Source organism: Hypomesus nipponensis, chromosome 9 (assembly GCF_054491055.1).
Source record: "Hypomesus nipponensis isolate SF chromosome 9, ASM5449105v1, whole genome shotgun sequence".
Lineage (NCBI taxonomy): Eukaryota > Metazoa > Chordata > Actinopteri > Osmeriformes > Osmeridae > Hypomesus > Hypomesus nipponensis.
Genome location: NC_140369.1, coordinates 25,357,680 through 25,375,000, shown reverse-complemented (window position 1 = coordinate 25,375,000; position 17,321 = coordinate 25,357,680). Strand labels below are relative to the sequence as shown.

General features: G+C 46.7%; 2 protein-coding genes and 1 long non-coding RNA gene across 6 annotated transcripts in view; all 3 read left to right on the top strand.

Annotated features, from left to right (window-relative positions):
- The window catches only part of LOC146273972 (stonustoxin subunit beta-like), a 1,257-nt gene extending 474 nt beyond the window's left edge, over positions 1-783 (top strand). Inside the window, exon 2 of the mRNA XM_084704516.1 lies at positions 73-783. Within this exon, the coding sequence (XP_084560642.1) occupies positions 73-605 (533 nt within the window). The 3' untranslated portion in view covers positions 606-783. The remainder of the gene's footprint in view (positions 1-72) is intronic.
- LOC146273964 (NACHT, LRR and PYD domains-containing protein 3-like) overlaps positions 1-17,321 on the top strand; it is a 184,679-nt gene that overhangs the window by 41,157 nt on the left and 126,201 nt on the right. The gene's annotated exons all lie outside the window — the stretch shown is intronic.
- On the top strand, positions 12,728-15,798 carry LOC146273971 (uncharacterized). Of its 3 annotated transcripts, none has more exons than XR_014766531.1 (6): positions 12,728-12,794; positions 13,399-13,493; positions 13,602-13,823; positions 14,327-14,544; positions 14,624-14,768; positions 14,880-15,798. It is a non-coding gene; the product is annotated as an uncharacterized LOC146273971 (long non-coding RNA). The 3 variants fall into 3 exon arrangements; XR_014766530.1 differs by having other exon boundaries at positions 14,316-14,544; XR_014766529.1 differs by having other exon boundaries at positions 14,259-14,544.

Genomic DNA, 17,321 nt, shown 5'->3' with positions numbered 1-17,321 from the left:
CAGGAAGAGGGAGACATTCTAATGTGAATGATGATGATCAGTAATATATTGTGTCTTGGTCTCCCCCATCAGATGCCTGTGAGCTCACACTGGACCCAAACACAGCACACAGAAACCTCTCTCTGTCTGAGGAGAACAGAAAGGTGACAAGGAGAGAGCAGCAGCCGTATCCTGATCACCCAGAGAGATTTGAGTACTGTCCACAGGTGCTGTGTAGAGAGGGTCTGTCTGGGCGCTGTTACTGGGAGGCAGAGTGGAGTGGAGGAAGTGGGGTTTCTATAGCAGTGACATATAAAGGAATCATCAGGAGAGGAGAGGGTGATGACTGTGTGCTTGGATACAATAACAAGTCCTGGAGTCTGGAGTGTGATTATAACAGTTACTCTGCCTGTCACAATGATAAGAGCACTGCCATACCTGCCCCCCCCTCCAGCTCCCACAGAGTAGGAGTGTATCTGGACTGGCCGGCCGGCACTCTGTCCTTCTACACAGTCTCCTCTGACACACTGACCCACCTGCACACATTCCACAGCACATTCACTGAGCCCCTCTATCCTGGGTTCTGGGTTTATAACTCCTCAGTGTCCCTGTGTCAGGTAGAATAGCCCACACACACTCTCACACACTGTGCTCACATAGATGTCAGTGAAGATTGAACTGTAGACAGTTGGAATTGATATCCCAGAGTTTTTGTAAATATTGGTGTGTGTAGAATGTTTGTTTTGTTTGAACCTTTAGTTTGTACATATTACTAATATTAAATATTATTAATATCTCTAAATATTACCGACTCACCAGAGTAAGTTATTTTTCCAAAACAGAAGCTAGCTAGCTTTAGTTAGCTTCCGTTACCTAGCAACCAAGCACAATGCTACTACCTGCTAGTGTTACTTGTTAGCCTCCTAATTGTACATTTTGAAGCCAAACTATAGTGTTTGTCATCTAGTTTTTGTCTATCGGAAAATAGTCTGTTGAAATGTTCAGAATCACGTGTGATGCTTCTCCTTAACGGGTTAATTGTTGACAAACAACAATCCTGTCTTTGAACTCAGTCCCACTGAATGTGATGAACTAAATAGTGTCTTACTGACTAAATAAGGTGAAATAAAGATGTTTTATATAGGATGATAGAAGACAAGCTGTGTGTTTGTTGGTGACCCAGTGGACCTAGACACACACACACACACACACACACACACACACACACATGGACACACACACACACACACACATGCATGCAAACATACACTATAAAAACTACATTTAGGACCAATAATATGACTGGGCTTCAAAGCAGGAGGGAGGGAGGGAGGGGAAGGAGTGAGGGAGGGAGGGAGTGAGGGAGGGAGGGGGGGAGGGTGAGGAAGGAAGGAAGGAAGGAAGGAAGGAAGGAAGGAAGGAAGGGAGGGCTGGGCTGGGCTGGGCTGGGCTGGGTTTTAATTGTTGACAAACAACAATCCTGTCTTTGATCTCAGTCCCACTGAATGTGATGAACTAAATAGTGTCTTACTGACTAAATAAGGTGAAATAAAGATGTTTTATATAGGATGATAGAAGACAAGCTGTGTGTTTGTTGGTGACCCAGTGGACCTAGACACACACACACACACACACACACACACATGGACACACACACACACACATGCATGCAAACATACACTATAAAAACTACATTTAGGACCAATAATATGACTGGGCTTCAAAGCAGGAGGGAGGGAGGGAGGGAGGGAGGGAGGGAGGGGTGGGGTGGGGTGGGGTGGGGGGAGGGGAGGGGAGGGGAGGGGAGGGGAGGGGAGGGGAGGGGAGGGGAGGGGAGGGGAGGGGAGGGGAGGGGAGGGGAGGGGAGGGGAGGGGAGGGGAGGGGAGGGGAGGGGAGGGGAGGACTGGGTTTTAATTGTTGACAAACAACAATCCTGTCTTTGAACTCAGTCCCACTGAATGTGATGAACTAAATAGTGTCTTACTGACTAAATAAGGTGAAATAAAGATGTTTTATATAGGATGATAGAAGACAAGCTGTGTGTTTGTTGGTGACCCAGTGGACCTAGACACACACACACACACACACACACACACACACACACACACACATGGACACACACACACATGCATGCATACATACACTATAGAAGCTACATTTAGGACCAATAATATGACTGGGCTTCAAAGCAGGAGGGAGGGAGGGAGGGGAAGGAGTGAGGGAGGGAGGGAGGGAGTGAGGGAGGGAGGGGGGGAGGGTGAGGGAGGGAGGGGAGGGAGGGAGGACTGGGTTTTAATTGTTGACAAACTACAATCCTGTCTTTGAACTCAGTCCCACTGAATGTGATGAACTAAATAGTGTCTTACTGACTAAATAAGGTGAAATAAAGATGTTTTATATAGGATGATAGAAGACAAGCTGTGTGTTTGTTGGTGACCCAGTGGACCTAGACACACACACACACACACACACACACACACACATGGACACACACACACATGCATGCATACATACACTATAGAAGCTACATTTAGGACCAATAATATGACTGGGCTTCAAAGCAGGAGGGAGGGAGGGAGGGGAAGGAGTGAGGGAGGGAGGGAGTGAGGGAGGGAGGGGGGGAGGGTGAGGGAGGGAGGGGAGGGAGGGAGGGAGGGTTTTAATTGTTGACAATCAACATTCCTGTCTTTGAACTCAGTCCCACTGAATGTGATGAAATAAATAGTGTCTTACTGACTAAATAAGGTGAAATACAGATGTTTTATATAGGATGATAGAAGACAAGCTGTGTGTTTGTTGGTGACCCAGTGGACCTAGACACACACACACACACACACACACATGGACACACACACACACACATGCATGCAAACATACACTATAAAAACAACATTTAGGACCAATAATATGACTGGGCTTCAAAGCAGGAGGGAGGGAGGGAGGGGAAGGAGCGAGGGAGGGAGGGAGGGAGGGAGGGAGGGAGGGAGGGAGGGAGGGAGGGAGGGAGGGAGGGAGGGAGGGAGGGAGGGAGGGAGGGAGGGAGGGAGGGAGGGAGGGAGGGAGGGAGGGAGGGAGGGAGGGAGGGAGGGGAGGGAGGGTTTTAAGTGTTGACAAACAACAATCCTGTCTTTGATCTCAGTCCCACTGAATGTGATGAACTAAATAGTGTCTAACTGACTAAATAAGGATAAATTAAGATGTTTTATATAGGATGATAGAAGACTAGCTGTGTGTTTGTTGGTGACCCAGTGAACCTAGACACACACACACACACACACATACACATGGACACACACACACACACACACATGCATGCAAACATACACTATAAAAACTACATTTAGGACCAATAATATGACTGGGCTTCAAAGCAGGAGGGAGGGAGGGAGGGAGGGGTGGGGGGAGGGGAGGGGAGGGGAGGGGAGGGGAGGGGAGGGGAGGGGAGGGGAGGGGAGGGGAGGGGAGGGGAGGGGAGGGGAGGGGAGGGGAGGGGAGGGGAGGGGAGGGGAGGGGAGGGGAGGGGAGGGGAGGGGAGGGGAGGGGAAGGCTGGGTTTTAATTGTTGACAAACAACAATCCTGTCTTTGAACTCAGTCCCACTGAATGTGATGAACTAAATAGTGTCTTACTGACTAAATAAGGTGAAATAAAGATGTTTTATATAGGATGATAGAAGACAAGCTGTGTGTTTGTTGGTGACCCAGTGGACCTAGACACACACACACACACACACACACACACATGGACACACACACACACACATGCATGCAAACATACACTATAAAAACTACATTTAGGACCAATAATATGACTGGGCTTCAAAGCAGGAGGGAGGGAGGGAGGGGAAGGAGCGAGGGAGGGAGGGAGGGAGGGAGGGAGGGAGGGAGGGGGGAGGGAGGGAGGGAGGGAGGGAGGGAGGGAGGGAGGGAGGGAGGGAGGGAGGGAGGGAGGGAGGGAGGGAGAGAGGGAGGGAGGGAGGGAGGGAGGGAGGGAGGGAGGGATGGGGGGGAGGGGAGGGAGGGAGGGTTTTAATTGTTGACAAACAACAATCCTGTCTTTGATCTCAGTCCCACTAAATAAATATGTTTTATATAGGATGATAGAAGACAAGCTGTGTGTTTTTTTTAGTTATCCAGTGGACCAAGACACACACACACACACACACACACACATAAGGACACACACACACACGCATGCATGCATACATACACTATAGAAGCTACATTTAGGACCAATAATATGACTGGGCTTCAAAGCAGGAGGGAGGGAGGGAGGGACGGGACGGGAGGGGAGGGAGGGAAGGAATGAAGGAATGAAGGAATGAAGGAATGAAGGAAGGAAGGAAGGAAGGAAGGAAGGAAGGAAGGAAGGAAGGAAGGAAGGAAGGAAGGAAGGAAGGAAGGAAGGAAGGAAGGAAGGAAGGAAGGAAGGAAGGAAGGAAGGAAGGAAGGGAGGGCTGGGCTGGGCTGGGCTGGGTTTTAATTGTTGACAAACAACAATCCTGTCTTTGATCTCAGTCCCACTGAATGTGATGAACTAAATAGTGTCTTACTGACTAAATAAGGATAAATTAAGATGTTTTATATAGGATGATAGAAGACTAGCTGTGTGTTTGTTAGTGATCCAGTGGCCGTAGACACACACACACACACACACATATGGACACACACACACGCATGCATACATACACTGTAAACACTACATTTAGGACCTGGGGGGTATTCATCGTAGCTCGCTAAGCAGTTTAGCGAGAAGAAACCAGAAAGCTGCAGGGTAAGTAGCCTGGCATACCAAATCTAATTAAACTATTCTAAGGATGAACTTTTTTTTTTTTTTTTTACATGCACATAAAAAAACTATGCATATCTGTCTTGATGGCATCAATCACAAATAATGTTGTTAGTTTGGTATATGAACATATTTTTTGAAAAAGTTATGTTTTTCTTGGTGGTCCAATTTACCTGAACCCACTGAGGTAAAATGAGCAACATGGTTTCAGATAAAATGGGCCATCATCTGTGTCACTCACAAACACACATACACATGTGTTGGAGTGTGTGTGTGTGTGTGTGTGTGTGTGTGTGTTTGTGTGTGTGTCACACCATGACCCCCCCAACAGTAATAATGGTAGTAGATATTTTATGTACAGTGAGTATGGTGAAGGAGAAGGAAGCGAGAGGAGAGGAGAGAGGGAGAAGGAAAGAGAGAGAAAAGAGAGTAGGAGCAAGGACCAGAGAGAAAAGGATACAAAGATAAAACAGGGATGGAAAGGAAGGCCAAACAATTACAATCTGTGGAAAGAGGAGAGGATGAAGGGGGCCTTTGATGAATACATGAAGGGAGAGAAGAAAGGAATTACAGTGAGTGTGCACCTCTTATCAAGAGCATGGGGTGTGCCGCAATCCACACTGCAAAGACGCATCAGTGGAAAGGTGACTGGCAGTGAACATGTGTCAGGGCGGAAGCCCTACCTTCCACAGGAGGCGGAAAGGGAGCTTGCTGCCACCCTCAACACATTGGCGCAGAGGGGGTTTCCCTTCACAAAACGTGATGTCCGGCAAGTGGCTTTTGATTTTGCAGAGCCGGCAAAGGCTATCACCTGTCTGTGCTTTGCCATCTCTTTAAGGATCCGGCCCAGGCATGTATGCTCTAGCCTAGGTCATTCTGTATAGCTACTCTCGTATTGATCGCAGTCGCTCCGATCGGGGCTACGCACCCAGGTCGGCAGCTCTCCGTGTTGTGTTTGTGTTGCTTATTCCCCAGCGGTTTCATGATTCCTCCTGTTGGTGAGTATGTTTTCGTTTGGTCTCTACCTTCCTACCCTTTTACTTTTGGGGATTCTTTTTGGGGCATTGGGCAGGCGCCCGTTGATTTATATAATTCCCCGCGGGGTCCAAGCTCCAAACATTGTAGTACATTTATTATTCTGTAATAAATATCTTTCACTTAACCAGATCTCTCCTGATTGAAATATGGCTGTGCAGTAGAGTCACTCTGTACGGAGCCACAGCACTGATATGGCTGTGCAGTAGTCACTCTGTATGGAGCCACAGCACTGATATGGCTGTGCAGTAGAGTCACTCTGTACGGAACCACAGCACTGATACGGCTGTGCAGTAGAGTCACTCTGTACGGAGTCACAGCACTGATATGGCTGTGCAGTAGAGTCACTCTGTACGGAACCACAGCACTGATACGGCTGTGCAGTAGAGTCACTCTGTACGGAGCCACAGCACTGATATGGCTGTGCAGTAGAGTCACTATGTATGGAGGTTTGATGTGACCAGAGACTGTGGTGTGTGTGGTGGCAAGGCTCATGTTATTTTACACTGCAGTGTCTCCAGCCAGTGTGCACAGGGCCGCTCATAGTAATCAGATAAGATCATGTACCGAGGAGAGAGACGGGCTCAGCGCAGGAAGCAACGCTGGCTGAGCAGGAGACAGAGATGGGTGAATGTGTGAATGTGTGAATGTGTGTGTGTGTGTGTGTTTACACAGTGCGTGTGTACACACATGAGGGTGTATGCTTGAGAGAGGATGCCTGTGCACACTGTGAGGCCTGTACATGATCTCCACACTGTGAGGCCTGTACATGATCTCCACACTGTGAGGACTGTACATGATCTCCACACTGTGAGGACTGTACATGATCTCCACACTGTGAGGACTGTACATGATCTCCACACTGTGAGGACTGTACATGATCTCCACACTGTGAGGACTGTACATGATCTCCACCCTGTGAGGACTGTACATGATCTTCACACTGTGAGGACTGTACATGATCTCCACACTGTGAGGACTGTACATGATCTCCACACTGTGAGGACTGTACATGATCTCCACACTGTGAGGACTGTACATGATCTCCACCCTGTGAGGACTGTACATGATCTTCACACTGTGAGGACTGTACATGATCTCCACACTGTGAGGACTGTACATGATCTCCACACTGTGAGGACTGTACATGATCTCCACACTGTGAGGACTGTACATGATCTCCACCCTGTGAGGACTGTACATGATCTCCACACTGTGAGGACTGTACATGATCTCACACTGTGAGGACTGTACATGATCTCCACACTGTGAGGACTGTACATGATCTCCGCTCGGTGGGATCTCTCAGTCATGGGTGAGCACTAGAACCTGGACCCTAATGTGCAGATATGGAGGATGTTTCTAAAGCTGTCCGGCTCAATGCTTCATTCAGCCTGCATTATCAGAGGCATTTGATTGGCTGGGAGGTGGGCCTCTGTGCAGGGTCACCCCGGGGCCAGCCGCCACACACGTTTCACCAGCTCATATTTCACTGCAGTCTGCTGAGGGGGCCTGCCTGTTGCCTGTCATCTGGTCTCTCTCTCTCTCTCTCTCTCGCTCTTTCTCTCTCTCTCTCTCTCTCTCTCTCTCTCTCTCTCTCTTTCTCTCTCTTTCTCTCTCTCTCTCTCTCTCTCTCTATCTCATTTAATTTGACGTTTCATTAATCTGGGATCTGGGCGTTATTTCACAATGGGTTTCTGGATAGTAATTGTTGAGTTGCACAAGAAGAAGTTAGATTTTAAATAACGATAACAAAATGAGCAAGGAGATGAATTAAAATGGTATATTATTTTTCGTGAAATGCGTCATATTCATAACACGTTGCTGTCTAACTCATGATCTTAGGAGACTCCAATCTGCTGTGGTGGTTAAGTCTCATTTTGTGGTGTCAAGGGCCTCTCTCTTCTCTGAGGACCTGGATGACATCTCTCCATGGTGGACAAGGAGCAGCACCATGTCTGACCCTCCTCTCTGGATGACATCTCTCCATGGTGGACAAGGAGCAGCACCATGTCTGACCCTCCTCTCTGGTGACATCTCTCCATGGTGGACAAGGAGCAGCACCATGTCTGACCCTCCTCTCTGGTGACATCTCTCCATGGTGGACAAGGAGCAGCACCATGTCTGACCCTCCTCTCTGGTGACATCTCTCCATGGTGGACAAGGAGCAGCACCATGTCTGACCCTCCTCTCTGGTGACATCTCTCCATGGTGGACAAGGAGCAGCACCATGTCTGACCCTCCTTTCTGCCCCCCCAGCCCAGGGACACATGGTTAACGCCAGCAACATGGAGGTGTTCACACCATCACCCCTCCTCCCTTCATACTTCTTTAAAAAATGTGCTTTCTCTATCTTTTTATTTTTCAAATATTTTTCTTTCTTTCTTTTGCTCTCTCCCTCTCTTTCTCTCCCTCTCCCTCCCCCCCCCCTCTCTCTCTCTCTCTCTCTCTGTCTCTCTCTCTGTCTCTCTCTCTCTCTCGTTCCTTTTAAAATGTTTATCTAAAGTACCACTCACACCCTAATCCCCCCGGGAGTCAGATATGGAATGCAGTCCCCCTGCCTCCACAGCGGTGACTTCCCAGGCCCCATCCACCGCTCCTCCCCCCACGTCATCACACCTCCCTACGGCCGCCTCCACCTCCCAGCACTCCATTACCGCCCACCCTGATCTCACGGGGGCCAGCGACGACGCCATCCTGGCGGACCACGTTACGGACTGGGAGACCCCACCCTCACTCCCAGCCCCTCCCACCCCATCTCTCCTCCCCCACCCTCACTCCCAGCCCCTCCCACCCCATCTCTCCTCCCCCACCCTCACTCCCAGCCCCTCCCACCCCATCTCTCCTCCCCCACCCTCACTCCCAGCCCCTCTCACCTCCATCAGTAGCATCCTGCTCCCTCACCTCCATCAGGAGCGTCCTGCTCCCTCACCTCCATCAGGAGCGTCCTGATCTGAAGGGACTCTAACCTGCACCGCCTCCTTGCCGTATTGCTGTGTGGAGGAACCACAGCTGCTGCCCCAGAGTCTTCTCACTGAACAAACCCCCACAGTAGGAGTTGGTTATACTGTGAGCGTCTGCATGTGTTGGAGTCCAGCTCCTCCTCTCTTCTATCCATCCTCCTCCAGCAGGGCTGGACCCCTCCATTCCACTCATGAGCCTCACCTGGGCAGCTGGTGGTCTCCCGTGGGACATACCTGCCTCTGATCACCTGACCCAGGTCTTGCTGGTGCTGCTGTCCATGGTGCTGACTGGAGTGCTGCCTGTGGTGCCTACTGGGACGCTGTCCATGGTGCTGCACTCCTGGGCTGCCACAAGGTGGAAACAAACAAACACAAAGCTCTACACAGGGTATAGACATTAAAAAACAAAAAGAAACTATGGACATTTTCCTACCAAGTACAAACAAAGTCAACACAAAACACAGTCCTCATACAAACAGCTGTATCCACTTCATGGATCAGTTCCCTCTCCTGGGGCTGAAGAAAGAAGCAGCTTTTATGGGAGGCAGGTTGTGCTGATGGTTGGGATAGTGGAGACTGACGGTTGATTGGACCTGGGAGGGGACCGGAATGGACCAATCAGACGGCAAATTGGGACCTGAGAGATTGAGTGAGAGGAAGGGAGTGAACAAACAAAACACAGACATCATCCAGACCAGAACTAGAGACATGATGTCTGCTGATGGAACAGTGTACTGTATGTGTGTGTGTGAGGGTGTGTGAGTGTGTGTGTGTGTGTGTGTGTGAGGGTGTGTGAGTGTGTATGTGTGTGTGTGAGGGTGTGTGAGTGTGTGTGTGTGTGTGTGTGTGTGTATATCCTGTGTGTGTATGTGTGTATGTGTGTGTATATACTGTGTGTGTGTGTGTGTGTGTGTGTGCAGATGTCTCAGCAGGCTCTGGTCCAGGAACTGCTGTGTCCAGAGGGGGGCCATGGCCAGGCTGCAGCTGCTGAGGGCAGAGTACAGCAGTGCCCAGCTCAGCCTGCAGGAGGCGCTCAACCACAGCTTCCAGGAGCCTCAAACAACCTACAGACCAGGAGCAGCTACTGACACATCATGATGGGCTCTTTGTTTTAGAAATGAAAAAGAATCATTTGAAGTGAGCCTAGACTCAGCAGAGATTGTAGGGAGATGTCCATTCAGTACCTGCAAGCACACCACACATGTGTTAACCAGATCAATCAGATGTTGATGTGTAATCTCTCTCCTGATGGTTCCCCTCTCTGCAGGACCCAGACGTGTGGCTCTAGACGGTCACCAGCACTACCAGACTGGGGAGAACAGGAAGGCTCAGGAGGGCTATGAGAGGACCCTGGACTTAGTGGTGGACGCCTCAGACACACATCCCATCTACCTGCACCTGGGCTCCATCTACTTGGAGGAGGCCAGGGGGAGATGGGCAGGGTCACACACACACAGGAACCAGTCACATGGTTTAGTAACTTCACTAGGAGGTCGTTCGGGTACCTGTCTTGTCTCACCTCCCTGAGAGCCCTGCATATCCCAGACCTGCTCAACAAAGGAGCAGACCTGATGTCACGGGGATGAACCACCGTTGGGGGTGGATGGACGAGGCCTCTCCCTCAGTGGAAGGATGCTCTCCCAAGCCGGAGGCACGGTGAAGAGCCCACCTGTGATGGGAGGTCCTCTCATGGCTTGGCTACTGAGAGGGACCTGTTAGAACACAGAGGTCTGTCTGAGGCTGTCATCCACACTGGACAGAGCACACGCATGGGATCCACTGGGAGGGGTCATGTGATCCACTGGGAGGGGTCATGTGATCCACTGTGAGGGTCATGTGATCCACTGTGAGGGTCATGTGATCCACTGTGAGGGTCATGTGATCCACTGTGAGGGATTATGTGATCCACTGGGAGGGGTCATGTGATCCACTGTGAGGGGTCATGTGATCCACTGGGAGGGGTCATGTGATCCACTGGGAGGGGTCATGTGATCCACTGTGAGGGTCATGTGATCCACTGGGAGGGGTCATGTGATCCACTGGGAGGGGTCATGTGATCCACTGGGAGGGGTCATGTGATCCACCTTGAGGGTCATGTGATCCACTGGGAGGGGTCATGTGATCCACTGTGAGGGGTCATGTGATCCACTGTGAGGGGTCATGTGGCAAGCTGGCTGACTTTCTTTCGGTGGTGTGACCACCTTGGCCTAGTTAATAACCACTTTGGCCTTCAGGTAACATCTTGATATGGTTTCTTCTGGAACAACTGGTTACCATAGACACTACCCGAATGTAGGCTACTAATAACGTACTAAGGGTTTGTTCCGAGGCAATAGCCGTATTTACCCCGACATCAAAACTCCTTCTGACACCACATATTAAAAATTCATACTAAGAACGTCGCTGTTATCCCAGACAATACGATCAAAATACGTGTAACACAACATGGAAACATTCGTTTCCAATGCGATTTCATGTAGCCGATGGCTGAGTGTTTCTTCGCTATATCTTTTGAAATCAATTCATTTCATAAATTTATATTCTGAACAAATGTAGTGATCACTACATTACAGCCATTCACACCATAATAAATGGAAGCTAAGAAAATAAAAGATTCGAGTGGGATTCGATCCCACGAGCAAATACACATCCATAGTTGGAAACCATTGCATTACATCGCAAGCTACTGAAGCACATAGGAATATTAGGAATTCAGTCACAAATCTATTAACTACGTTGCTCTTCAGGCAACATGTTGTTTTGGTTCTTCTGAATCAACTAGTTGCCGTAGACACTACCTGAATGTAGGCTACTCATCACGTTGTAGTCTGTATATGTAGAAATATTCTTCCCAAATAACAGTACTGAAGGTGTCAAATGTATTTGTGACCAGCGTCCACGTAACTTTGTGAGGTTTCTATGATACATACATTTGTATATTATGTCAAACAAACACACAACACTCATGTAATGCCCTCATATTGTCTTTATTATGTGAAGCACTACACATGTTGGTGTGAAGTACTATAAACAGTTATTACTTCTAACATTCAGGTCATTTTGGAGGTTGCTTGGTTTGGGGTTCATCCAAAACAGCTGGTTACCTGTTAGGGTTACCATGCCATGTTTATCAGAAGTAGGATCATGTGTGTGCCCACGTTTCTATATCATACCACTTATCATAGGAGTCAATCCATCAATTCAAGTCATGTCACACAGTACTGTACAGCACAGTTGAGCGAGTATAAATAGGGCAGGTGAAAGGTTCTTTTCTCAGTAGCAACGGAGTCGGTTTATGGTTGCTAGTATTTAAACAAGTTAAACAAAGAACAAATATGGATCCTCAGAAAGTCCAAGAAATTGTTTCACTGAAGTTGAAGAACATCTATCCTCCAAACCACACCAAAAGTGAAAGATCCCGTTTACAACATGCAGCCTTTTGGTTTCATTTGCTTTTCTTTGCTCAGTTATTTCCACTAGGAGGTGATATCGTCCAAGCATTAGCCTACAGCTTTGAGTCATATGAAAGCTAAATGTCCATAAACAATGCACTGGCAAGATGAGTGCTTCTCCGGCATCATGAAATGCATTGCATGAAGAGAGTGCAGGCTAGTGAGCAACAGGAATAGTGTGGAAGTACATTGTGCGTGTTTATGTAAGTAACCTAATACTCAAATAACACGTGTGTCAAAGTGGGACATTCATGGGAGCTGTTGACAATTGACTGATTCCTAATGTACATTAACAGTAACATGTACTGTTATTTAGTTATGTTTTACACTTGATTTAATTGCTGTGATTAGTGTGTTTTGTATTGTGTTTGGGCACATATTTTGCCGTGTAGAGTTTATTTTGTTGAATTAGACTAGGGATCAGCTGAATGGACAACACCTGAGTACTTGGACCACACCCCCAGCTCAGGATGGTTTTTAAGGGCGGATTTGGGACAGAGGAGGGAAGTGGGAAACAGCAGCAAGTTACGGACGGACGGACGAGAAACGGACGGACGACACGAAGCTTGAAACGAAGGTCTTAGAGAGAGAGAGCGCTTAGTTTTGGTTGCAGTTTATTTGTATCACCTTTTTCTTTTAACCATTGACCTGTACCTAGGGTGACCAGACGTCCTCTTTTACCTGTCCTCTTTTTGAGACCTAAAAAATGCGTTAATTTTGCGTTGGTGGATATTTGTGTTTCTCTGGGTCCTTCACAAACTAGTTTTTACACCCTTACAAGTTTTTGAAAGGGTATCTCCCTCACGTTTCACCTTCTTGCGCGAGCTCTGATTGTCATTGGTCGATCACCCTCTCAGTGAGCACTGAAAACCTTGCCGCTTCCACTAGTAGCATTGTTTACAACAGCACATGACATCTGCATGTGTAAAAGATGTCTAAACTTTGTTGCGGGGGAAGGGGGCAGGGTCATCTGTATGCTATACACAGTGGTTCTCAATCCTGGTCCACGGGACCCCGTGCCCTGCATGTTTTGATATTTCGCTGCTCCAACACACCTGATTCAAATAAAGTACTTGAGGTGTGGTGGTGAGGCCTCTACTTTCCACATAGTTTTACTCCCTTTCTGACATAGTTGTGACGGCCGTTGGTTGGTATAAATCTGCTCCTCTGTCCTCCTACAGACTCACTTGTCAGTTAGTCACTGAGTGAGCCATGCCTCTCTGTATTGCAACACTCCTCTTTACCCTGCACTGTGTGTTGCTGACTTCATGTGTGGGTAAGTTTGTCTGACTGTTAATCAGTCCTGTGCATGTTTTCCATCTTTCCCTGCTCTGTCTGACAAACCCCACCAACCCAAGTGTTTGTTTGTTTGTTTGTCATGCAGCATTTAGACGTACACATCTCTCTGGTGCCCTGGTCCAGATTGATGTAGGTGTTGGACAAGTGATGGGGGTCAACAAAGACGACAGCATCTTCACAAGGTATGGATCGTCATGGACACAGTTGCCAGGCAAACTGAAGCATGTAGGACCTGCAGGAGTCTGGGGAGCCAACAGAGAGAATCTCATCTTTAAACTAATTGGGACCGACTGGGTGAACGTACCTGGTAAGAATAACTACACCAATAATAATATATGGCACTGTGGGCCCCCAATAGACAAGGTTTGCTTGTAGTCATTTTTAGACAGATTAAAGTGCAATATGTCTATAACCTCAGTGTGTGGTTGTATGAATTCATAGGAATGTGCTGGTATGATTTAACAGACGTTTTATATTTTTGAAATAATGTGTGTCTTTATCATGATGTCAACCCATGTGGAGTAAGATTGTGAATTTCATATGTTAATTTTGATATAGTACATACAATAACGGTGGGTTAACATACAGAATTATGACCCCTTTCATATAAGGTAACATAAAAAAATCTTGTTTTATCTATGACCTACCTGGATGTTGAAGGACCTTTTTCTGTGTGAAATGTGCTTTATGTGCAAGCTCTTTCCCACAGATGTGTTGTACATGAATAGTGTCATTCTTATAGGTTTTTTACAGACCTTTTCCAGATGGGATCTTGAGAAACCATAAGTTCCTGTTTTAGTTTTGGATCAGGTCTCTTGAAGCAGATTGATGCTGGTGGAGACCAGTTTGTGGCGGGAGCCAATCATGTCGATGCCCCCTTCTGTCTTCCAAAGGAGAACACAGTTGGCTACAGTGGAAGTAATAGTGCTTTGAACTGGCGCCAAATTCCTGGCAGCCTGAAGTACTTCAGCTGTGGTCCTTATAGCTGCTGGGGTGTTAACAGTGGTGATCAAATCTTTGTGAGGAAGGTAAGGCTGGGCTGGGCTGGGCTCTGTTGTCTGTGGAACAATGACTATCATCAATAAATGAACTGATTTTGCTTCTCAGACTGTTGGGTCCTCCAGGGGGTGAACTCCTTTAATTGTGAGCGGGACGGTACCTGGCAGAAGGTTCCAGGAAGCCTGTCTATGATCGAGGTGGGAAGTGACAGATCTGTCTATGGAGTGAATTCTGCAGGAGACGTGTTCCGCAGGTTTTGTCTTCACAAGCTCCTGTATTTTTTTCATAATTTCATAAAAGTGATAAATTTCTCTCAGCTGTAAATGATTCCTTCATGAATAGAAGTGAAATGTCTCCATTTCAGGGATTCCACGTCTGCCTGTCAACCTGAAGGTACCGGCTGGACCCACATTCCTCTACAGCGGACAGGTGAAACATGTGTCCTATGATCTGGGCCATCTGTGGCTCATCCTGAACAATGATGTCATCTACGACTGCACTGAGCCCTGAGCACTGCTCTAACACAGAGGCAGCCCTGCTGGAAAACCCTGCAGCTTAATTATTTAATCATTACGCACCCTTTATTTTTTTTCTTCCAACACATCCTTAATTAGAACAGTCATAATCATGCTGGGCTTCTGTTCCAGTTTGGTTCATATGGATAAACACACCTATTGTGTAGAAATGTAAACAACAGTATCCAGAGACTTCAAATATCCTCAAGTGATCCTGTTACTAATATCTTGTTCCAGAACTGATAGTTTTTAAAATGAGCATAATGATTTATATGGTTCTTCTTGTGGCTTTGGTGATCATTAAAGCTTAATGTACTCAAAATTCCATTCAACTGCTTGCTTCATAATACATCCCCATTACGCAGTTCTCCAGATGTACTCGATTAGTGACACAAAAAGATGGATCTCTGTTCCATGTGTAAGGCTGGGTGTCAAACCTGCCCCCACCTCTCATATGCTAAAGTCTGGAGTTTCTGGACGGTCTCAACTTGATGGCTCTCACACCCCATTCAAGATGTGGTCTGATTGGTTGTTCTTGTGTATAAAGGGAATTGTAATGCATTGTTCTTTGGATTCTTCGTCTCCTGAGACCTTCTCCTCAGTTCTCCCTTGTCCTACTGTCCTACTCCTTCCTCACCTCTTGCTTTCTCTCTGATTTACAATGATCATGGTAGAGTAGGTAAGATTGAAAACTTTCATATTGTAACATGTTTGCCTTGTAATTGATTTCATTCATTTGCAAAGTTATTAAATACGTATTTCACTTAACCGTACTTTGACCATTCTTGCTCTGATTTAACCCATAGAGTCAAATACCTGGAATTCTATTGGTATTGGCATTATTTGGTTCATGCTAATACACTGTTCAGTTTCCCATCTTCCTTTAAACCATAGGGGAATTAGTTTTGGTTGTTTGGACAATATTTACCCCCCTACACATGCCAGAGTCCTGATAAATCAGTATCAAACACTAGCTAATGTTAGCTATCAACAAAATTAGCCAGCAAGCTGCAGTAGTATCAGTCATTATTCAGTCATTTCACAAAGGGCATGTGGGCCTGTTGTCTGAAGCATGTTAAACTGCTGGACAGAATGGAATAACAATTTATTTGAACTTGTTACATAGTTACAACTTTGAACTCAATAACTCAATAATATTGTATGACATCTTTATTATGCAGCATAGATACAATTCTATCCGATTTTTCAAAGATTGTAGTATTACACTAGTACACACTCATTGTCAGGATCTTGTCAACGTTAGGTGTATGTACAAAAAGTCACACATTTACACACGCACACAAACATTCAAGACATGCATGACACATACACAATACACATTTTACGCCCTCACCTCTAGACAGGCCTGTGTCCTCACCTAGGAGAAGTGGTAAAATGAGGTGCTCATAACACCAAGATGATGGCTTTGATAGTTAGGGGATTCACACATACTCAAATAGATGGATATCTCTACTGTACTATGAGTCTTTGTGGATAAAAGTGTGAACATATTGAAAAAATGAATGAATACATATTTTTACATAAACAAATGAATAAATACATATACTGAGTACACACATACACATACATAACTGCCTGAGGATCTCTCTGCAGTCTGTTCATGTCTTGCACATGGCTCATAGCGGTGTGCAAAAGGAACAAAAATAAATCAAATCAAATGTATTTGTATAGCCCTTTTTACACGCAAGCATGTCACAGAGGGCTTCACATAAGCCCATAGAACTGTCCCTCAACCAACCTAAACCCTCAAGGAAACTGATGAGGAGAGAGAGATAGAGAGAGAGAGAGAGAGAGAGAGAGAGAGAGAGAGAGAGAGAGAGAGAGAGGAGGAGGCTGTTCACTGTTGACTGATCATGTCTCTCTTAGCGCTGGGCAAGGAAACATAATAGATCCAATGCTGGTCTCACGTCGATGCAGGCCTGACCTAGTGTCCATACAAGTTCTGACTTTGATCTGCCATACATGTGGCGTTATTAGAAGGTGTGCATGTGTAGGGTCATATGGTTTGGGCAGACATTGCACCTGACTACTCACCAACCTAAACATTAACACATGAAAAAATAGCTGAAAATACTTTTATTCAAGAGTTTTATTACAATGTCAAGAACTGAACTTCATCTTCAGCCCACCTACACCCAGTAAGGGTTCAGTGTTGCTTTAAAGTTAAAATAAAAAAGATCTTACTTTGGGACATGCAGACAAAAAGAAAGCCTTCATGCCCTCTCACATATCCTCGCTCTTCCTCCTGCCATTACGGGAAAAGACTCTCT